The sequence below is a fragment of the Lepidochelys kempii genome, chromosome 18 (genome assembly GCF_965140265.1).
Source record: "Lepidochelys kempii isolate rLepKem1 chromosome 18, rLepKem1.hap2, whole genome shotgun sequence".
NCBI lineage: Eukaryota > Metazoa > Chordata > Testudines > Cheloniidae > Lepidochelys > Lepidochelys kempii.
In genome coordinates this window covers 17236368-17259226 of record NC_133273.1, presented here as the reverse complement: position 1 = coordinate 17259226, position 22859 = coordinate 17236368, and the positions used below count along the sequence as shown (strand labels likewise).

The following is a 22859-nucleotide window of genomic DNA, read 5'->3' as shown; positions in this document are numbered from 1 at the left end:
GGTCTCTAAGTGCTACCATTATACAAACAATAACCTCATGTACAAATGCCCTTCCACGGCTAGCACTCAGTACCATTCCTGCTGGCAAACTGAGTGCTCCTTGTGCCTGGAGAATGAACTCCCAGGCCTTGTTGGGCTCTTTCCAGAACAGGTCTAAGGCGGACTGGCGGGAGAGGGGGGAGGCGTGGGAAGCATGCACTGATGCGGCCCCTGCTGCTCCTCTTCTAGTGAAGAATAGACGCCTCTGATCTGAGTCTGTCACTCCAGAGCCTTCTGTCAGCACCAAAACCCCTTGAAAAGAAAGGCAGGCATTCCCAGAATGCCGATGGGGACCTAGGTTGCTGGAGAGATGAGATGAGGCAGAGATATTTTCCTGCTTGTAGATTTGTGCAGCGGAAGCTGGAGCGGGACACAAGCCTCAGCATTCAGAGCCAGGGCGTCAGCGCCCCAAACTCTCAGGCTGTTCAGATCCAGGGTGTCGGTTCAGCCCTTTGTGAGGCGATGATGGGATCTTGGATGCTGGGATGCGGCCAGGAGATGCAGAGCAATTCTGCTGACTCATGTGGCACCCAAGTCAGGTGGGTCTCATTAGCTCCCCCTCAGGAGGGCAAAAAATGGGGGAAAGAAAGAGAGGAAAGGGGGATAAGACAGGAGTTCTTGTGCAGAAAAATCCCTACAGTCAGCGAGGTCCAGAGTGAGCCTAGACTAAGCCTCCGTCAGCACGTGAGGAACCAGGTGATTCATACGTCTGACAACATGCACTTAATATTCAGTCACAACAGGTCATGTGGTGGTATGTCCCATGACTGTGTGAACTCCCCATGCGCTGGACACCCTAAGGCAATTAAAAACCTTTCACAAACCCTTCTAAAAGTGCTGGTACATTGATTATGAGGAGATTACAGTAAATAAACTAGTTTTCCCCCCCTTCTTCCCCCCCCGCCGGGAAACAGCCCCACCACTTCCCATGACCCTTATGAAACTCAACAAAACAGCCACATACCCTGAAAGCCCAGGAATGGCAGATGGGACCGCCCCCGCCCCTCCCAGTATTGAGCAATAACATCATCGTGATTATCTATGTATTTATGTATATGCCAGTAGCTCCCAGAGGCCCCAGTTGTGGATCAGGGCCCACTGTGTTAAGAGCTGTACATGTCATTAAAAAAAAGACAGTCCTTGCCACAAATATCTTACTGTGTTGGCATACAATGGGCGTGAATCCTCCTTCAAAGCAACTTTCTATGTAACATTTATTTTTTAAATTGCTTGCTGCTTGGAGGATGGGGTTAGATTGCAATGACCTTACAGGATAGCTAAGAAATAGGGTTGGGATTTTTAAGCTTCCTAAGGGATTTAGACACCCAGTTCCCCAGTAAAAATCAATGGGAATTCCCCATCTAAAAAAATCAATGGGAAATGGGAGTCCCACCCATTGAAAATCTTAGCCCAGACTTGGAGATAAATAAAAGCTGCTTTGTTGGGATGTCATAAAGGATAGAAACTAACTGGGGCGGGGGAAGGGACAAGCACAAGAGAACTCGATTGGCTCATGCAGTCTCCTCTTAAGGTTAACAGAGAGGAAGGAAGGTCCAGGGGCAAGGGTGCTCCCCAGGAACTTGAGAAAGCTGCGTTCGGTTCCTTGCTCCGCCACAGACCTCCTGGTGACTTTGGGCAAGTCACTAAGGCTACATTTACACTTCAAAGGAAGAAACATGGCGCTGAGTCTTCGAGCCTGTGTCAACCGACTCAGGCTGCGTGGCTAAAACTAGCAGTGTAGCCGCTCCCGCGTGGGTCAAAACCTGCTCAGGGTTTTTAGCCCCACATGGTGAGCCCAAGTCAATCGACCCAGGCTCTGAGACTCGCTGCTGGGGGGGGGGTTTCTTTGCCATGTAGATGTACCCTCAGTGTCTCAGCCCCCTATCTCTAAAATAGGGATAACAGGACCCATGCATACGCACACCTTCCAGGGATTTCAGTAGAATTGGAGGGCGCTCAGCATCTGTCAGAATTGGGCCCAGTTATGTAATGTGACAGGACTGTGATAGGGACAGGCATAGCGTGCAGGGAGGAGAGTTCACGCAGTCACATGCTGTATCACATGGCCGATGTTGTCACTGAATATTAGGTCTACCCTGTAAGTTGTCTGAATCATCTGGTGCCTCACAGCATTCCAAGGGAGATTTCTGGTAGCTGTTGGGAGAGGTGCTCTCTCCTGAAGCCTGTGTGTACTGGATTGGCGATCGCCTTAAAAGTTCAGGACAGAATTGACATGCTCGAGATCTGCGCCTGGCCTTCTATTTGATTTACTTCCTTTGTGGGGAGGGAGTCTCCGATCTCTGTTCCATTTGGATTACCCGGCAGGATGCCGGCCGCCTGGTAGCAGTGTCAGATGGGGACTGTGTTCACCTGTAGAAGGTATTGTTCGTTTATTTCCCATGGAAGAGTGGTGAATGTGGAGAAATACTGAGTTTGCTCTGCTAGTTGTAATTCCTCTGAGAGAGAGAGATGGGCTGGATCACAACATCACATGACCTCTCAAGGTACCTTCCAGCCCAATGTTTCTATGACTTTATGATCAGAGTGAAACTCCCTTCCCAAACTCGGTGGAAGTTTGAATCTGGATCCAAATTTTATGACTTTGCCCTATCAATCATTTTTTATTTATCCTTCCTGTTGTTAGCAATGTGTCCCTGGGCGGCTGTTCATCCATTTAAAACAACAAGAGCCTTTAGAGAATAGATTTTGTTGCCTGATCTACCGAGGCCCTGGGGATTTTCTCCTGGTTCCTTTTGGATTGTGTGCGTCCCGTCCTTGGCTGTAACAAAGCCACATGAATTGGTGCTTCGCCGGCACATCCTTCCTCCACAGACCTTTTACCTGGCACATGCCCATGGCTGGAATTTTTAAAAGGTAGAGCATTAACACTTCATGCTGTACACAGCAAACCCACAAGCGGGAGAGGGTTCAAGGAATGGACTGTGGATTGCATGTGTTGGGACACAAAATTGCAGTGAGGTTTACCACACTTCCAGGTGCTTGTTGAAGGGAATGGCTGCCCAGCTGGGGACAGGCTACCCCAGCACGCTGCTCTCCATGGGAAGGTTTCTGCCTTACTGCTCTTGCAGTTGGAGTTTTGCCTAAGAGAAAAGTGGATTTATCCCAAAGGTCTTGAGCTGGAAATGTCTTTTGCCAATGGGCTGGGCTGATGTCATTGAAATTTTCCCATAGTTGGGTGAGGCCAGAATCCTACTGGCCTCTTACTGTCACCACTACCCAAGAAATGGAAAGAAAACAGACCCAATGGATCTCTCCTTCAGACACAGCCAAGGCACTAAGGGTAACACTCAGAGGTGTGTGAGAGTGAGTAGACTGAGATGGTAACAGGACCAAGATATGCCCACATATGGGCTAAAGGCTTGCTGGGGTTTGGAAGATGCAGCCAACAGTGTGGGTGTTCTTGAGGCATCGTTACAGCCTGAGCTTCACAAGGGCTTTAAGCCGGCACAGTTAATGCTGGTTGCCAGTGTGCCCGTTTACCCCAGGCATGTCATTCATGCTGGTGTAATTTAAGAGTTACTCCAGATTTACATGGGCGTAGACGAGATCAGACTAAGACCCCACAGGTGGTGGCTTTGCTGTACATTTCCCTAGCACAATACAGCCCAGTGACTTGCCAGTGACACTGATGGGGGGTTGCCATGAATTCCCCCCCCCCCTTCCAAGATTTTTCATCAGCCCAGGAGCAAAACCCATCCCAGATAATTTAGGATCCTCAGAATGGAATTCTCCCAAAATGTGGATCCTCAGCTTATACGGCAGCCTCTGTGCAGGAAACCCCTGACTGGGTGGTGCAAACTTTCGCCTCTCTCCTCTGCCTTTTGGAGTTCTTCTGGCCTTTGCCTTTCAAGGACTGTTTGGTTTCTCTGCCCATCATCCGTGTTTAGGCAACCAGCTGATTTCCCCTTTTTTGCTCTTCTGATTACAGGGCGACCATAGATGAAGTGGAAACAGATGTGGTGGAGATAGAAGCAAAGCTTGACAAGGTAAGATGGGGAAGCTGAGAGAGTGGCTTTGGGGGAGATGGCTGGGGTGAGTCTTTGGTTTAGGAACGTGGCCCCGCCAGTCTGTTCCGGACTGTCAGAAAATCATTGGTTGATATGCTGGCTTAGTGTATATGATCATGTCTTCCTGTGCTGGCTGGACCCAGCCACTGCTGCTCAGCCATAGACGAGGGAGTTGGTTGCTCCTTTTAGCACAAGTAGCTGGGGCTTGTTTCTGAAGAGAGGTCAGCAGAGCTCCACTTCTTTGTGCCTCTGTTTCTCCTTCCACTCTGTCTTTGTCTTGTCAACTTGGACATTTCTCACTTGGTGGCTGCCCAGCAGCTAACACAATGTGGCCGTAGCCTTAGTTAAGACCTCTAGGCAATGTTCACTCCCTGATTGTGATGTTTGTAGGTATGCAACCTGGTTTAGTTACAAGAGCGCTCTGTAACTCACAGCTGGGGTTCACAGAGAGGAGGGTGTATGTGGAATTCAGCTGGGAATGGTTTTAACAATATCGTGTCGAATCTGTTTCAATTGTGATAAAGTCTTAAAAACCATTTGCTATTGTAACAATCACCTTAAATAGTTCCCATTTGGGGAGGATGTCTAGCCCATTGGTTAGATGAGGTTCAGGACTCCTGGGGTCTACTCCAGTCTCTGCCAGAGAGTATCCCTGTGCAACCATAGCTTCACTGCACCACCTTTCCTCCAGCAGCAAAATAAAGATAACACTTACCACACAGCAACTTTCTGAAGTTTAATTAATGTTTTTAAAGTGCTTTGAAGTTCTTGGACGAAAGGTGCTATAGAAATGCAAACTATTATTATACTATAATGAAAATTGAGTGTGTGTACACCACTGGCCTCTGCCGGATATAATTAGAACTGAATTGAAGCCAGACTTCCTGAGTCCCAGGACGGTATCTTAATCATAAGACCATCTTTCCCCATTGGAAGTGTGAATATGAAACCTGCTACCTTACCGATTTTCCTCTCTCCTATTGTGTGCTCATGCTTGTCTGTTATTGGAAGGTTGTGAACAAGTGCCAGGCTTAACATGGCTGATCGGTTTAGTGTAGGATTTCCCCTGAGGGCTGGGAAGTGCCCACTGACTGGCTTTTACTGTATGTTTTTCTGGGTGCTGGGACTCTAATTTTAGACAACATAGCATTGGATCAAGTGCTAAACAAACAAACAAAATACATTCAAAATACAAAACATTCCAAGGATGTTGCAAAAAGATGTAGAAAAAGCAACAAGGCAGGTCAAATTTCCTGCTTTTTGACATCAATTGTGCCCCTTTAATGTTTCCAAATATCCGTCTGGTTGTGCTACTGCATGACTTGATGAGGTCTCAATCAGCAGCTACTGAGGCAAAAGCCTCCATCAGCCAGAATAGTTTGGAATAGCCAGTTTTAGAGTGGGGCTGGGTGGGAAGAGAGTTGAAAAAGTCTTGGATCCAAGTCAAGAGACTTACCAACAGAAAGTCATGTTGTCTCCCTCCAAATGTTGGAAACATCTGCCCAATTGTTTCTGAACTGAAGCAGACAGGTGGAGGACCAGTGCCGGATTTTAGCAGGGAGATTGCGTGTGGCTAGAAGGGGCGAGAACTTCTGCATCAGACTTAGAGGCTGGCTTTGTTGAAGCCACAGGCCCTAAGAAATGGGTGGCCTATGGGAATCAAATAGGTGGTGTTAGGCCAAGTTCCTAGCGGACAGGTGCCTGCATAAGATACTTAACTTCCTTATTGGAAGTTGAAAAGAACCCTGAGCTATCCGTTGGCCCTTAGAGCTGGTCCCTCGGAGGTTGGACTGGGGCGCTTTGGCTGTACAGAATCGGGGAAGCTTGTTCTGATGATTCCAATAGTGCCATTATTGTGGCTAGTCTGTGACTAAAGGCCATTGGTTTCCAGGCCTGTCAATCTGGAACCCTGCGTTAGCTCTAGAATTCTATAAACAATAATTCAGCGCTCACGATTTCATTGCATAGAGGAATGCCCCATAAATACATTTCCAATAGATTTAATAAGAGAGCTAATTAGAGCACCTTTGGGCCGGGACTGTCTTAAAGCTACGGTCTCAGGTAATTTGGGCCCTCTGCAGATGGTAGCAATGGGCTGGTCTTGAAGCTCCTTCCATTTTGAATGACAGGTCTCATGAGATCGGTTTCGTTTTCACTTTGTTTCCACCGGCTTGCACCAAAATCTCCTGGCAGGGCTGTGAAATTTCATGTGAAATTGTGGCTGTGTCAGAATCAGAAATAGGGCCACACAGCCTGGAACCGAAACAAGTAAAGGCGGGTTTGGATCCAGGAATTTGAAGCTGAAGGCCCGCATTGAAATTCAAAGCAATTATGCTTTGAGGGTTCATTCTGGACAAAATTCTGTTTGTTTTGCTCAGATTAAATAGGAATGTTTGTATGGCCCTTATCACCAGAGCGTTTGAGTGTTTCACTGTCCTTAGTGGATTTATTGTCAACTTATCTGTATAGAACAGTGGCACAGGCAAATTAAGCAACTTTGTCCAAGATAACACCAGAAATCTATGTCTGAACTAGGAGCTGACCCCAGTTCTTCTCAGCCCTTGTCCTATGCTCTATCCACCAGGCAATCCTTCCTCCTTGGGAATACTAGTGGAATAAGGTGCTATTCAGTGCAAGTAAGGGTGTCAGGATCTGTCTCTTAAGACTCAACTCTCTGCCCTTCCTGTGGTTTGGTGGGTTTCTCAGTCTTTAATTGCTTTCTACAGTTAGAGGTAGAAACAGCTGTTTCTAAACTGTGCAAATACGGCTGCTGCCTTCACTCTGACCTCAAGTTTGCCTCCAACTGTTGCAGGCTACTTTCCTACCAATGGTGCCCAAGCCTTCTAATATTTCAGGAGTCTTTCTGAAGCTAGGGAACATGATTTCAGAGTGCGCTCGTGCTGAATGGCCCTCAGCTACTAGGAACACAGCCTTGGCTGTGTGCGCGAGGAGGTATTTTAAAAACCGCCACGTTGCAGAATAAGCTGGATTTCCTTTCCAAAGGATCTGTCCAAAGCCCCTGGTGTCCGTCTGGGCTCCAGATGCTACAGGAGCTACATCAATTTGTTTTCTTTCTTTGGGGTGGGATGGAATAGCACAAATGTTCCTCTAGCACCCGGTTCTGTTCCGCCAGATTATGTGAAGAAGAGAGAAAGGAGGCGTGTGAGAACTGTGTTCAGATAATAGTCTGCTAACACAGCTGGAGACCATTGACTCACCCCATGGGCCAGTCACATTTATCAAAAATGGCTTTACAGTCATTAAAGTGGACGATTTTGGTTTCTCCCCCCAATGAAAAATTGCTAGAAAAAACTCAGTTTCTAAAAAGTTTGGTTGTCAAAAGCCAACATTTTTCATTTTGTCAAAAAAATAAATGAAACGTTCAGTGACAAGTTTTGAACAAAAACATTTTTTGTGTGTGTTTCTTTTGGAGTGTGTGGATAAGACAGTATTTTTTAAACCGGCCTTAACTGTGGGTGGTGTGCTGGTTCCCTGGGTCAGGGGTTTTATAGTGAACAAGAAGACAGATTTTTGAGTCCTTGCTCTCCCCACATTCTTTCTAAAAGGAGAAATTAGATAACCAAGGGATTGTGAGTTCTGACTCACAACGTTCACTGCAATCAGCTGACAGGCTGTTTCTAGGGATGCTCAGGAGCTCACATGTGTGTATCTGGAAGTCTTTTGTTTCTGGACATTCTCCATGCGGTTCTGACTAAATTAGTGATCATAGTCCATTAATGGACCCTGAGAGGGGCTGCGGTGGGAAGCAGCCTCGCCCAGCTGTGTTGCTGTGCACCCATCTTTAAAACAAAGGAGTGGGCCTTACTCCGCTGTTAGACTGGTGGCAGTTTGGACTAACTTCAGTGGTGTGGTAACAGTCTGTAATGTCACTCAGAGGAGAATCAGACGCCCTGCATGTAGCACTCTTGCTAATACATCCCTCACTAGAGCTAGGACCTTCCACAGCCACGGAGTGAAGACAACTGTACTATCTAGTATCACGAGCCACTCAGTGGGGAATACCATTATTCCCTTCAGATCTTTAGTACTCAGAGGTACTGTTTCCCTGGGCTGCAGGACCGACTGAGACAGTGTTTAAGAGTTAGCTAGAGTTCCTCTGATTTTACAGGGATCTGGTCCTTGGCCCTACGCGTATTACACAGCTTAAAAAAATACAAAGCCCTCGGATCTATTATATCAGATAAACGTTTGTCAGGCTTCTAAATGTCACAGCCTCTGCCCTTGCTTTCCTTCCTCCCACACCTAACCCCTCCTCCCCCACCCTCCCAGGAAAATCCAGAGAGAACATATGGAGCGAATCGCCCACAAAACAACTCTCGAACCTGCAGTTGAGTTCAGAAATCTCCACTGAATAGTTTTAACAAATCATTTTGAGCACACAAGTGGGCTGCAAACCATTCACTTCAGCTACTCATACCCCCCATGGCTCCAGGCCAGTGTCAAGGTGCATTTTACTACTTCACCATTAGGCATACATTTGTGCCTCAGTTTCCCTACCAAAGACAGTCTTCCCCAGGCTGGTAGTGTGATCTGGCCAGACCAAAAATCCTCTCCTTCCAGAGCAATGAAAGTGCAAAATCCTTTCACCCTCCTTGGGCACAGCTCTCTGCTAGGGTCTGTGCAGTGATTAAATCCATCCCTCTTGGTTGCAAGGGGCTTCCTCCCCGCTTCAACCAGGGTTCAAGACTTCACTGGGCTATGACTTCCCATTCAATCCTTCCCCTCAGCTGCAGGGTTTCCACATCACTGCTCTAGGTAGCATCATACTGGGGCCTTCTGTTACGTACTGTAAGCTGCAGCCTTGGCACACTAATACATGGATCACCTTTCCCACTGCCCAGGGCCACGTCCTCCAAGGCCTGCTTCCAACGAGGCCTTCCTCTGGCCTCTTGAGCCAAGCACCTGTCTGCAGGGAATGCTCCCCACCTAGGGTGACCAGACAGCAAGTGTGAAAAATCGGGACAGGGGTTGGGGGGGTAATAGGTGCCTATGTAAGAAAAAGCTCCAAAAATCAGGACTGTCCCTATACAATCGGGACATCTGGTCACCCTATCCCCACCTTAGCTCAGGCCCCAGCACATCACCATCCTCACCCCCAGGACTCTAACTGGCAGCAAGCTTTTCTCTCCAGCTCCCTCCTTCCCGGCAGGTCTTGCTGTAGCCTCGAATCAGCTGATCTGGGAGGCAAACCAGGCACAGCTGAGAGCTGTGGCCTGAGCCCCTGTGATCGCTGGCTTAGGGCAACCCAGTGATTTGGCCACGCCCTTACCTGGGGGCCGCCCCATGGCCACCACCTGAGCAGAGAGGAGGCTGGGTGTGGATGCGGTGATTATTGTGATTGTGATGTTAGCAGCAACAGGGTTCTCCTTCCCCTCCTGGGCAGCAGCAGTGCCTTGATCCCTCCTCCCCCTGCCCCTCCCATTGTCTTGTATGATTGTGGGGCCCGGTGGCTCTATTCACTGCTGCTCCTACCTCGGCTGTCGGCAGACACCCTTGCTTTACACCCAGGCCACGGTCCCAAGCTTTTCTTCGCCATCCACGAGAGCTAGAAACGTAAGGGCCAGATCCTCAGCTGGCGCACATCGACTGAAGACAACAGAGCTACACCGATTTACCCCAGCTCAGGCTTTGGCCTCTGTTTTCTTAAATGACAACGGGGGCGTTGACCTCACTTCCTGATTCTGTCCTGTGCTGATTCTTTCTGTTTGGCTTCACATGTTCAGACTAATAAGCCTCTGGGATCATGGGCATTTCACAACTGGTGGCTGTCTGACTGCAACCCACGCTGGGAGAGAGAGTGTCTGTCACCCGCCAGTGGCCGATCAGTAAACTAGAGTAATTCAGTAAGGAAGTTACTAAGCTAGGCCAACAAGTAGCAATGCAGAGTTTTAACTCTGAAGGTTATGAGTTCAGACCATGGCATTAGCCCCGCAGATCAGACTGAAACTAACTCGGTGAATTTTATTTGCAAGTCAGGTTTCTTTTCAAAACTCTTTGGCCAGCCCTATAGGACATTCCCCACTCACGTCTCTTCCTCTCTCTGCAGCTGGTGAAGCTATGTAGTGGGATGATTGAGGCTGGGAAAGCTTACATCACCACCAACAAGCACTTCGTCAGCGGGGTCCGAGACCTGTCGCAGCAATGCAAGAAGGACGAAATGATTTCGGTGAGTTGCCTGGGGGAGGAGGGGGTTGAGCATCAGAAAGGGTTAAACTTTTCAACAAGAGATTGGGGCATTATATATAGGAGGAGGATTTCTGGGGATTCTCTCTAAACTGAGCAAATAAAAACGTTTCCCAGGAATAGGCAGACGTCTGTGATGCTAGGTAGGTGCTCTGCAATATGCAGTGATGCACTGGGTTTCTATGTGGTGCTTCCTTTGACTTCCTATCAGAGGTCCTTTGTGCGAGTATCTTTTACTTATATATGTATGAATCAGGACTTTGGGTTCCTTGCCCAGTTTTGCCACTGCCCCACTGGACAAGAAAGACACATGATCGCTGTGTGACTCAGTTTACCCTCCTGAAAAGTGGGTTCAGTTTACCTGTCTCACTAAAGGAGGGGTGGAGAGCAGATGGTTGTGAGGCATAATATCTACAAAGCACACTGAGATCTTTGCAGACATGTACTGCTATTATCAGCTGTGGCAGGGAGGGTCAGTGATATCCAGTGAACTCTATTGAAGGCAAGGAAATCATGCCAACTCTCATTCCAGCTAGGGTCAGAATTTTAACAGGAATCTCCCAGGGATCCCTGAGAGTCTGTGCAGAGCATTGGTGAATATTTACATGGAAGCTGTGCTACAGATGTGCAGAATATTGATCCCTTTGGGTGAAATGTGTCCTTGTAGAGAGGACCAGCCCGAGGCTTATTCATCATTTAAGTCTCACTAAGAGGCAGATTTCACCTTGGTGTCTGAAAGAATCCCCAGATAATGCAATGTTGAAAAGGTTGAAGAATAGGATCCTTGTTTGCAAGAGGCACTATGGTTTTAAGAAGCCAGAATGCAAACAGGATCCTTGGAATCTAGGTCAGTGAGCATCGGTTATTTGGGAAACGTGGATAACCATCGTGCAGAAGAAACAGCCCGGCGGTGCTGGTTTCAGTACTAAACCAGAAAGGACGGGCAGCCTCTGGCTTCAGTGCCAGCCATTTATGTCAATGCACAGTTGCCAACTGACAGAGCGAGTGCCTCAGTGGCTTAAAGACTGTCCTTCCCCCTCTTGCCAGCGCTGGAGGAAGGGCAGCTGCCCCCATTCACTGCCTTTCCTCTTCTCCTTTCACAGGAATGCCTGGACAAATTTGGAGACAGCCTGCAGGAAATGATTAACTATCACATGGTAAGGTGCCACCTCCCTCTTGTTTTGTTTGTGTGCTGGCGGCCAGCTCTTAATAGTCTTGCCTCCCTCTCTAGATGCTACTTAATGATCTGTTGGTTCTGGATCAGGCAGCAGTCGTGTGATACTGGACAAAGGCTGGGTCTATGAAGGAATCCTCTTACGAGTCCCTTTCCCTGAACACTTGGCATCAATTACAAGAGTGAAGGGGTGGGGGGGGGGAATGTTGCTGCCAGTTGTACAAGGTTCTTCTCTCTTTAATGAGTCAAAGTTCTGTCTCAGTTGCTCTGGTGCAATGTCTAGTAGCAGTGTACTTTGTGCAGTGATCAGTGGGGCTGCATGGGTGCATTGATCAGTGGGTTTGTACTGGTCTGCATGGGTGCATTAATCAATGGGTTTGTACTGGTCTGCATGGGTGCATTAATCAATGGGTTTGTACTGGTCTGCATGGGTGCATTGATCAGTGGGTTTGTACTGGTCTGCATGGGTGCATTGATCAGTGGGTTTGCACCAGTTTGCACGTGTGCATTGATCAGGGAGGTTGCACCAGATTACGTGGGTCCATTGGTCAGTCACTGGATGCATTGGTCAGTGCGGTTGCATGAGTGCATAGATCCACGGTGGTGCAGTGGGTGCATTGATCCATAGGGTGCATGAGTGGTATTGGTTAATGGGGCTGCATGAGTGTAGCTGAGGGTGGGATTTGCCCACTGTCTTTAACCAAACATGCAGGACACTGGATGGGAATGTGGGGTAATGCTCTGCCCAGCAAGGTGAAGAGGGGACTTTCAGCACCCTTATGGGTACCACGTGCTGCAAGGTTGCTATCCCCATTCTCTTCTGTTGGAAGGGTAAGGCTCCAAAGAAGTATGCGCTCTCTGAAGAATTTGCTGCATGTTGCCCATCAGCACCAAAGGAATCTTCTCTGCATCTAAACGTTAGGCAGCGAGAGATACACAATCAGAGGACAGTTCAAGGCAGCTATGACCTTCTGGTGTCTGGGCCAACTGGAAAGAAAGCCATAGACTTTGCAGTCAGCAGCAGATTGGGGAGGGGAGAGGACAGGGCATCTCTCATCTTTGCTTGCACTGGGGACTCCCGGCAGCCAAAGTGTCAGGGACGTGCAACCGGTGTCAGAGGGAGAGGAGTTAGAATGCTCATTCCTCAAATGAAAAAAGCAAACCCACACTGTGGATGATTCATTCTTCTTTGGTGATTATGGTGGGAACTGTATGTGAGGACAAGGTAGGACTAGACTGGGGTCCAAACCTCAGCACGTTCACCGTGAATGCCTCACTTGCATAGCCTGCATGTATTCCAGGGTGGGAGGAGGCCAGGATCCTCTTGGAAGCCCATCAGCATTGATCTCTGCCCTACCAGCAGGAGTGGCTTGAAGGTTACCTTGCTGCTCCTGCTTTGGAGTTTTGCATTGGCTTGATACGTCCAGAACCCAAAGCAATATTCCAGGGCGCGTGAGCCTCAGGTGGATTGGAACCCAGGGACCCGTTGGAGTGAGCAATCCACTGGGAACATAGTCAGCTTCGGGGTTAAGGACAAACTGGTGTATACGAATGCCACAGTAAGATTAAAGGAAGAAAGTGGCCAGATAAAGGCTGATTCTGGACTTCAATGTGTCTCGAAACCAGAGCACCTGGGGTGGGAGAACCTGTCCGGTGGACGCCCAGACACTCTATTTCTGAGCCTTGCAGAGGAGAAAGGTGGTTCTCACTCTGTGGCCCTGAGCCAGCCGTACAGTATGAGACTCATTCAGAGACAAGAGCGCTTCAGACCAAAGGAGGCTTCGGGTGTCGGTGCTGGAGTGACCCAGATTTATTCTCCATTGCCCCTGTCACTGTGCATGAGGGATGACGCGTGCTTTTGGAACACAAGCTAACTGTGGGCGATCGGAGGCAAAGCCTCAACGAGTCCATTTCGTTATCTGGGAAGCAGGTAGGGAGAGCACGTTTCCTAATGGGAAATGACACAGGGGAAGAGGTAAAAATACACCCAGGCTTTCTGGGTGCGTTAGCGTCTGAGAGCAAAGTCGACTAGTGATATAGAAACCCAACAGCAGGAGGACTGTACCAAACCGAAATTGTGTCAGAGAAGGGGGTGTGTGTGAGAGAGAGAGGGGGATGTATGCCCAGTCTACCCCAGGAGTGCTTTGCTGGTATAGCTAGACCAGTATACTGCACAGGCAAATGCTCCTAGTGTAGACACAGCTTTACCCGCAAAGCTTTGGCTGGTATAGTTCGTTCCGTCCCCACCCCTGTGTGAAATAAGCAATACTGGTAAAAGCCAAGCGTGGCTGGTAGAACTGTCTCCACACTAGGGGCTTCTGGCGGTACAGCTCTGTCAGTCCGACATCGCACCTCTTCACGCCCCTGACCCACGTAGATAGGCCTGCAAAACTCTGACGTGTAGACAAGGGCAGAGAGATACGGGGTGTGTGAGGGAGAGAGAGAATGAAGGCATGAGAAGAGAAGACAGAGCCCTACATTCTGGTTGAAGGCCCCCAGGAGAACCCCCAGCCTCGGCTCTGCCTGCCAGAGGTTGCAAAATGCTATTAATGTTTAACGACATGTGGTTTGCTGAACTAGAAATGCCCAAAGTGCAGCATCAGAGGAGGCTGGCTAATTAAACCACTGTTGCTACCGTGGAGGATGTGGCGAGAGAGGGGAAGTCCAGAGCTGGCTGCAAGTGCAGCATTTATCCCAGCAGACTGACGGCATGGGCTAAGCTCCTATTTGGTAGGCATGGGCCAGTCCTTGGGTCTCTCACTCTCCTTTGCCTCTCACACCAACCCTTGGGCCTAGTTTTTCCCTCGGGTCCCTACTGATTTCACTGAGAGTTACTCCCTCTCCCCCCAACTGATGGTAGAAACCTTGTGATGGGGCCCCAGAGCCCCAGCCTGAGCAAAAGCAAGAGCAGCAGGAAGTGATGGCCGGGATTCTCCAAGGGGACTGGTGAGATCCTGGCTCTCCAACTTGGGGCACAGCCAAGAGGCTGGTTCTCCGAAACTGCTGAGCATCTCCCCCTCCGAAAATTCAGGCCCCTTGAAGGTGTCCCAGGCTGGGCACCCAAAGGCTGAGGCACCCAGATGACTAGTCGCTACTACTAATGAGCCGGAGCGAGCGGAGGGTCAATAAGCCCAGTTACCTTCTCTCCTTTACCAGTAGATCACCTATTTTGGCAACCTCTCCAAAGTCCTTCCAGTTATGGGGGCACTTGGTCTCTGAGTGTTTCAAAAGAGTCTACAGCGATCTAGAGTAACAGCCGTGTTAGTCTGTATTCGCAAAAAGAAAAAGAGTACTTGTGGCACCTTAGAGACTAACCAATTTATTAGAGCATAAGCTTTCGTGAGCTACAGCTCACTTCCTCAGATGAGTCTCTAAGTTAGTCTCTAAGGTGCCACAAGTACTCCTTTTCTTTTTACAGCGATCTAGTTTGTTTATGAAGGTGGAGTACGGCTAGACCCTGGGTGAGAACTTATCTCCAACCCCTCCCTGCTGTAATGGGCTCATACCTGGCCTGGTGGATCCTTGTGGCCAGCAGAGCTTTGCAAGCTGTTTTCTGCCCAGCGGCCCTGTTGCAAGAGTCAGCAAACTCTGGGACACAGCAGCCCTCCTCCTGGTTGCCTCGCCGTCCTGTGACAAACTCTTCCTTTTAAGTTTACTTCGCCCAAGCAGACCGGGTTTGGCAGCTGTGCTTATTTAGTACCAGCTGATCCCAGAAGAGCTTGTCTGCCTTTTCCTGATTGGGATGGGGGTATGTCCCACCTTTTCCAAGAGTGACTCTTCTGGGAACACCAATAAGCAGTGACAACGTTCCCAGAGCCAAAACCATAGTGGTGCTGCCAATGGTATAACCCCTCCTGCTCCCATCCCATTCTGTCCTGTCCTGTTGGGGGAGTTCTCCACTGTTCACAAGTACCCCTGATTGCACTATTTCAAAGAGATGGCATCTCATGTTTTGCTCGCTGCATGCCCAAAGCAAGACATATGTCGGAAGACTCGCTCCTGCGTGTTTTTGGGTGCAATCGCTCATCCCCAGGAAATGTCTTTGGAGTGACTGTAACATCCCTGAGCCAGCTACGATGCCTGTGCCATTAGCCAAGTTATTTTTAGTGGTTCTTCTGCTGTCTCCTCTCTTGTGTATGTTTGTGTGAACATCTTGGCTCATCCAGGCACAAAGATGTCAGCTACGAAGCGGTGACCAGTGCTTCGTCCAGGCATGTGTCCAGTACAGTATGTACGGCTGGAACAAATTAAAAAGAAGGAAGAATGCCCTAAAATTCAGTTGGAGGAAATTAAAGTAACTTGTTCTTTACCTTTATTGCTGGAGCATTGGCCTGGGAAACATCCCTACTTCTAGTCCTGCTAGGATGATTCCCTGCAAAATCCACATATGAAATGCATTGTTGAATGGAGAAAACTAATATGCTAATGCATCCCCAGGCAGGGATGACACAGGCAGGAAAAGACAATAGCTTATTTGAAGCAAAATCCACTGCAAAGAAAGGATGATCTTGTGGTTAAGGCAAGGAGCAAGGACTTGGCAGCCTTGGTAGTACCCCCATCCACCACCACTTTCCTTTTGGACTTCAAGCAGGTCACCTAATCTCTTTGTGCCTCAGTGTCCATATCCATAAAATGGGATTAACCATACTTTCATACCTCAGAGTGAGTGTTGTGCAGATAATTACATTAGTGCATGTAAAGGCCACAGCAACATTTTAATTAGGTACGTTTTGCCCTAGTAAGGGTGAAAGGCTGGGGAGGGGGAAGTAGAGGGGTGAGGGCAAGGACAGTAGGTTTAGTACCGAAATGAAGAATGCTAGGAGCTAAAAATCAGGTATTACTTCAGTGGGATGGCACTAGTGCATTTGAAAACAGCAATTGCCCCAGGGCTCCTACTGGAATTCAAAAGAGACACAGTATGAGAAAACAAGATTGTTCCATGGAAAAATCCCACTCTGGAGGAATTCCAAATACTCTACCACAGTCAACAGACTGCTTAGCCGAACACTAGAAAATGCAGTGCAGAGAGTCATCTTGTATTGGCTAAAGGAGTTCATTAGATGGGACATGACGTGCTCAGGGTGTAATCGATCCCCATGGTAGGGGTCGGGAAAGAATTTCCTCCCAGGTCAGATTGGCAGGGACCTTGTTTGTTTGTTTTTAAATTTTCTTCTGCAGCAAAGGGTGGAGATCACTTGCCAGGAGCATCTGGGTTTATCTCAATCACTCAATTCCTTGCCAGTGCCTGGGGCCTCAGGCATTGGTGCACCTGTTCTCTGCCAATGGCACATGATAGTTTTGTCTCTGAAGGGCTGCAATGCTTTGATCTGATTCTGGCTGCTAGCTCTGGCGTGCGGGTGCTGGGTGGTGATGGTGGTTTCCATTTCTAATTTTTAGCCACTCTGTGATCTGATTTGCAAGTGGGGGCAGCAAGAGGCAAATGCTATTGTGCATTTGCCCTGCTTGAGTCCAAACCTGCTTCTGCGGCGGGTAGGCTGTGACCCGCAATGCTGTGGAGGCCAGCGGAAGTGGGGTCCCGCACCCTGAAGGTCGGATGCCCTGACAACGTAGCATGGCTCCTGTGTGTGGTTAGTTTACTGAGAATATATATATTTTTATACCACGAAAGAAAAGAAGGAGAGACAAGGAGACATTGTGTTGATGATAAAAAGAAAAGGAGGACTTGTGGCACCTTAGAGACTAACCAATTTATTAGAGCATAAGCTTTATGATGATGATGATGATGCAGAAGGTCCAGGTCCAAGATACCTTGAACTTCTCATTCTTCAGTGGGTCTTGTTTGTTTTGGTTAATGTTACGGGGACCAGTGGTTACTCTCGGAAGCCCAGAGGAAGTGTTTCTGTCACATGCCGGTTATATGGGGCTAATTTCACCGGCTGCTGTGGAGGAAATAGCCTTTCAAAATCTTAAACAATAGGCTTTCCAGGACATTCCTTTCAGTAGTGTACACTTAAAGGCTTGAAAGACGGAGCTGGAATGCATGGTAGACCATACCATTGATCCCACCGGTGCGGCAATGCTGACCTCTTGAGGCCGTTGGCATTGGTATTGTCAATGCGCCCTGACAGCTTGCAATTAGGCCAGGTTTCCCATTGTATCTGGCCTGTGGGGAGCGGCATAGCTTCTGAGCACTGGTTTCCTTCTTCACTGTGCCTCCCCTCTGCAAACACGCTCCAGAAGCAACCCAGGCAGGGTCCATGGCTCTCTCCCATCTCTTTGTGATGTACGTTTGATCCCGACCGGGCTAAACCACTCGGAGACGCTGCTCGGTCGCGGTAGCACTGATCCTGAGCCAGTTAGAGTTGTTCCATTGGTCCACTGTTGCCTCGGTCACCTTTTGCAGCGTTCAGGTGTGTTCTCACGAAGGGTATGTGAAGCCATCGCAGCATGGGCTAGCCCCTAAATACATAATCCAGGGTCCCGGGTGGGCTTACGCCACCCAGGCTGCCCGCTGCGCTGCTGCAGCTTCCCTGCTATGGTTACTGCAGCTGGCGAGGTCAAAGCACATGCCGCTTGGGTGTGTCTGCATGTGCTGGAGTCACACCTCCGACTGCCGTGTCATGGGGGGAGAGTTTGGGTGGAGTTTTTCTGGATCAGCTCGCAACTGGCCTCTCTTGCTCCAGCTCCTGAACCTGGCTCGTGCAATTGAATTACGCTTCAGAACAAAGAAACTGGAAAAAATATGTTTGGAGTAATGATAGGGAGGGGGACTGAAAAAACCAACCCTCATCAAACATGTCTTTGTTATTATTCATAATAGGGAATATAATTATTCATAATAATAATAACATGGACCCTTCTCTATTTGTCCCATCAGTACTGCCCCATGAGCTGCCCAGTAGGGGGTGCTGGGTCAGTGCTTCTTACATTACAACCTCTTCCTTTGTCCCAAATGCGTCTCAGCTTAGTCTGCTCGCTGAGCCAAGGTAGCTGATCAGTGGCTGCTTTCCCTAGACTTGAGGCACTGAGCACCCCTTCTTTTCTCTGTTGCCAGCACCTGCCCCAAAATACACACAAGCTCAGAGCCATTAACCATCGGCTGGGCCATTAAATATGAGAAAACAACTTTTGCCTCTTTTTATAGAATCTGGTGAATGTAATTAAATGTGAGAGTAACAAGATCTGCCCATAGCTAAAGGAGAGAAAGGCCTTTGCCGGTCCTGGATCAATAGCTCTCAGCTTCATGGGCGGCTGGACTGAGAGTAATGCGGCAGTATGACGGCGTGTGGAATGATGGCAGTGCAGTAGCCCACGTAGGTTTCCTGTAGCTCCGTGCTAATGGCCATTAAACCACACCCTTGAATGGGAGACTGGTCCCCAGCAACTGCTGATTGGGAATCCCAGCTCCCTGCCATTGTTCTGCCCAGTGGAGTCACTGTCTACTCCGAATACAGAGCTCCTGCAGAAGTAGTGTAATCCTCCCCCTATATGTCTAGAGCAGAGGCTGTCCTTTATGGCAACCCCTTAATGCTGACTAGCTGCCCAGAGTAAAGTGTGTTCGACACACTGAAAGCTCAGAGCTGTCAGCATCCCACAGCTAGGGAAAGGGCAAGTGTGATGGGACACCCTCCCCCTCCCCCAGTGCCTCTGGTGGAAAGGCTAAGGAGCATTCCCACACTCAGGCATCTGTAGCCTAAAGTGACTATCCCCTAACCCTAGCCATGTCTCATGTATGGTCTCTGGTGAAATTTTATTCAGGCTTGAAGCTACAGGTCAACCTGGCTAGTAATCAATTCCAGCCAGTCCTTTGAGTAGATACTTACTGCAAGATTTGTTGGGCATGCAAAGGATAACAGAGACACGACCTAGTAATACACAGCTATCCATCCACACAGGGAATTTTCAGCCAGGACTCAAAGCCCAAGAGCAAAACTCATGTCATCAGGACCCCTGAGAGGAAATAAATGTCAGGGAGACACCAAGGGGGTGCCACAGTAGGGCTGACTGAGCTGAATGGGGTCTGCTGATCTATCGGAGTGCTCCAAAAATCCTATTATACATATGAAATAATAAATAATCCATCTCTCTCTCTTGATCTGATTTATCCATGTATCAGAATGGGTGGAAAAACAGGATGTATGTTTCAAGGATTTTTTTATGGAAAGTTCATCCTGGTTTTTTTGTTGAGAAATTTCATTGACAAAATCAAAATGCAGAAAATTTCCCACGAGGTTTATTCCTCGCGTGCCCCCGCTTTTCTGTCTTTGTATCCATCCATCTCCATGTCTCTTTATGTGTCCATCTATCCACCCCTTGAATGTTCCCCTCTAGCTACCTCATCTATCAGGAATCACTGAGATAAGAAGGAAAAAGCATGCACGTGAAAATGCGGGGGCAATACAGTTATTCGGGTGGAGCCCATAAAGCCCATGTATGGCCCTTTAGGGGCCCCAGGCTGTTTTCAGACTCCGAAGCTGTGACATAGTAGTTGCTCTCCAGCGTGGTTCCAACCAGCCCAGTCAGTGCTATTCTGTGCCTTATCCCCATCCGGCCTTAAACCGTCCGGTCCATCCCTAGCTGCTGTGGCTACGTCACGGTATCTAGCAGCAGCAGCCGCCTTCAGAGGCGATGTAGCTTCACTGAATGGGCTGAGAAGCATTTCCTGCTGTCAAGGAAAAAGCCACCCAAGCTGTGAGGAGTCAGTGAGGCAGATGCCAGATGTCTTGGGGCTGATTGTGTTGTGTTTAAGGCAAAGAGAGAGAAATATCTAAAGGATGAAAAAAGAGAATTCCTCCAAGCTGCTTGCTCCCCACAGAGCTGGTGGGGCTATGAGTAGCTTCCTACCGCACATGGTGATGTGCCAGACGCATCAGGCTGCTCTAGTGGGAAACATTTAAATGGATGCAGAATTGCCAGCTGACAAAGTGAGTCCAGTAGGATTAGTGTCACCGTATCATGACATTGGTGTCATCATGTCACCTTGCAATGACATTTCACCAGCCTCCCCTCCCCCAAATACTTTGGGATAATTTAATGTCCTGTAGGCTATGATACAGCCCCACCAAAATCAGGACCTAGATCAACCAGTTAGAGCAAACGCTCAGAACCCAGGGAAATTCCAGGTTCTCATTAGTGTAGTGAACCACCAAAAGGTTGGTGGTTGGGTTCAGAGATATCCCCACAGATCTGGATTTTTTCTGTGAACTTCTTGAATCACTTGGGGCTGAGAACAAGTTTCCTTGTCATGTTTAGGTACTTCCTACTCCTGGGTGAATAACCTGAGAGGCTTTTAAAGTATTATAGGAACTTCTCTTTGCAATGCCAGCTGGAAGCCAGAAATGCAGAAGCAGTGGTAATAATGTGTGAGGGGCTGAAGCATCTGATCTGGACTTTTTCAAGTTTTAGGTGCCCTTCACGTTTTGGATGTACGATCTGCTTGGTTCTTCTTTTAGCCAAACTCTATATGTAATCCCTGCTAGCTCACTGGCCTGGAATAAGTCTCTTCCCCTCCTTGTAACACAGCTTGAATGAGAAGGACCTTGCTGAAAAGCAGCTGGGGAGATTTTCCCATTATGATGGGGCATACCACCAGTCACTCACTGTAGATGAAGCAGCTCACTAGGTGGCTTGCTCAGCTTCTTGTTGCCCCTCCAGGAACAGTTACTGGGCCTCAGCCTGGGCCTGCTGTTGTTGTGCAAGATGTCTATTCCCTTCTCCCCTTTGCTAGGAAGGCAGGCTCGGTCAACCCACTTCTCCCACCACGGGTTGTAGCATGCACTCACTACTAGCGTGCCCCCATCTCTCAGCACATGGCACTACTGGGGTTCTTCTCTAGTGTCCCCTTGTGTCCTGATTCAGCAACGGTCTGCCCCTTCTGTGAGCTAGCCTCCTGACTAGGTCAGCTCTCAGTCTGGTCCCCTTTCGGGTTTAACAGAACACAAGGCTGGTGTTGTCAAGGGTAGGCCCCTGACTTGGTCAGGTTACTTGGGTTATGGCAGAGAGAGCCCTCCTCCCTGTTCTGGCTTCCCCCACAACTGGGCTCTAGTGAAAACAGTTTGCCCTTTTTATCTGGCCTGCTGGGCTCTCATTGGCCTCTGCCTGCTCCAGGCCCTTCTAGGTGCCAGAAGACCAACTCTTGTTGGTTCTGCCTGCAGCTGATCATGAGAGGTCTCTCTCTAGGCGAACTCTGGATGTCTGAACTTGCTGCTCTTCCTATCCACCTTCTTAGGGCGAGGTGTGCCAAGGTGGTGGGGCCTCTGGCAAGGGGTAGTGAATGCTTGGTACATCCTGTCACTCCAGTGAACAGTATTCTTTAAACACCAGGCTGCAGTCACTGTAGCCCAGAAACTCCATCTGGGTCAGATGAGAGACTCCTCCTGTCAGATGGCTTGTTAGGTTCTGTTGCCAGAAACTTGAAAAGCCAGGAAGTAAACTGCGGGAAGAGTCTGACACCAGGGAAAGATGCCCCATATGTTGTAATTGTCCAAACTTGTTTCTTTGTTGGAACAGCCTCAGTCGTATTTGCGTGCTCTTTCCACGGCCACACCCTTGCTCAGCGTGGAGAAATCAGATACCACTAAGCCAGCAGTCGCGCAGTGCATGTGTGAAGGGAAGAGGTTTGGATGCCAGGAACAACCTCCGCCGAGCTAACTCCAGTCCTAGCTCTGGCCTGTGGAATAATTCTTAGACCTCAGAGTGGGCCATTCTTTTGGAAAATGTGGCAGTTACCTTGACAGAGTAGCATGGATTAATCTCCAGATTGGTAGGGCATCTATTCCAATTCCCACTGAATCTTTCTGTTGACTCCAGTGGGAGCTGGCTCAGGCCCGGGACATGCTGTGCTGTAGGAGGTGCCGTCTTTTTGATAGAACATAAAACGAAACTTCGGATCGCTTTTGGGCACTAAAGATCCCAGGACACTTTGATCAGGGATGCTCAGCCCAATGCACTGGCCAAATTCCTACTCAGATATTGCATTGTGCCTCCATAAATATCCCTGTCTCTTCTGTTAGATGCAGTACTTTTCAGTTCCTGTCATATAGGTAGTGCAGTGTTACTATGTGCTCTTAAATAGCTATAGTGTCCCACCCCAGAAGTGGCTGCATTTTAGGGATAGGCGGAGTGATTCTCTTGAGTGATTGGCAGACACTTACTTCTGCTTAACTTCTGCCTTGCCTAGAAATCAGTGTTAGTTTCCCTTTCTCAGTACAGAACAATCCTTCCAGCTAATGTACTGGCGGGGCAATATCTTAGCAACAGGGACCCTCTCTATGGAGGCTGTAGGCCTCCAAATAACCATGCATTCTGTGTTTGCTGATCCATTCTTGCTGCTTCCAGGGTGAAATCCTGGCCACATTGAAGTAAATGACAAAACTCCCATTGACGCCAGTGGAGGATTTCACCCCAGGTTCATGGGGCTTGTTCATTTCAATACAATTTGCATTTATGTAGCA

The 22859-nt window shown here is 48.7% G+C and overlaps 1 protein-coding gene across 1 annotated transcript in view; it reads left to right on the top strand.

The window, feature by feature from the left end:
- The first annotated feature begins 415 nt into the window (after positions 1 to 415).
- The window catches only part of ACAP3 (ArfGAP with coiled-coil, ankyrin repeat and PH domains 3), a 93603-nt gene continuing 71159 nt past the window's right edge, over positions 416 to 22859 (top strand). Inside the window, exons 1-4 of the mRNA XM_073316342.1 lie at positions 416 to 578; positions 3989 to 4046; positions 10135 to 10254; positions 11375 to 11428. Coding sequence (XP_073172443.1) covers positions 502 to 578; positions 3989 to 4046; positions 10135 to 10254; positions 11375 to 11428 — 309 coding nt within the window. The 5' untranslated portion in view covers positions 416 to 501. The remainder of the gene's footprint in view (positions 579 to 3988; positions 4047 to 10134; positions 10255 to 11374; positions 11429 to 22859) is intronic.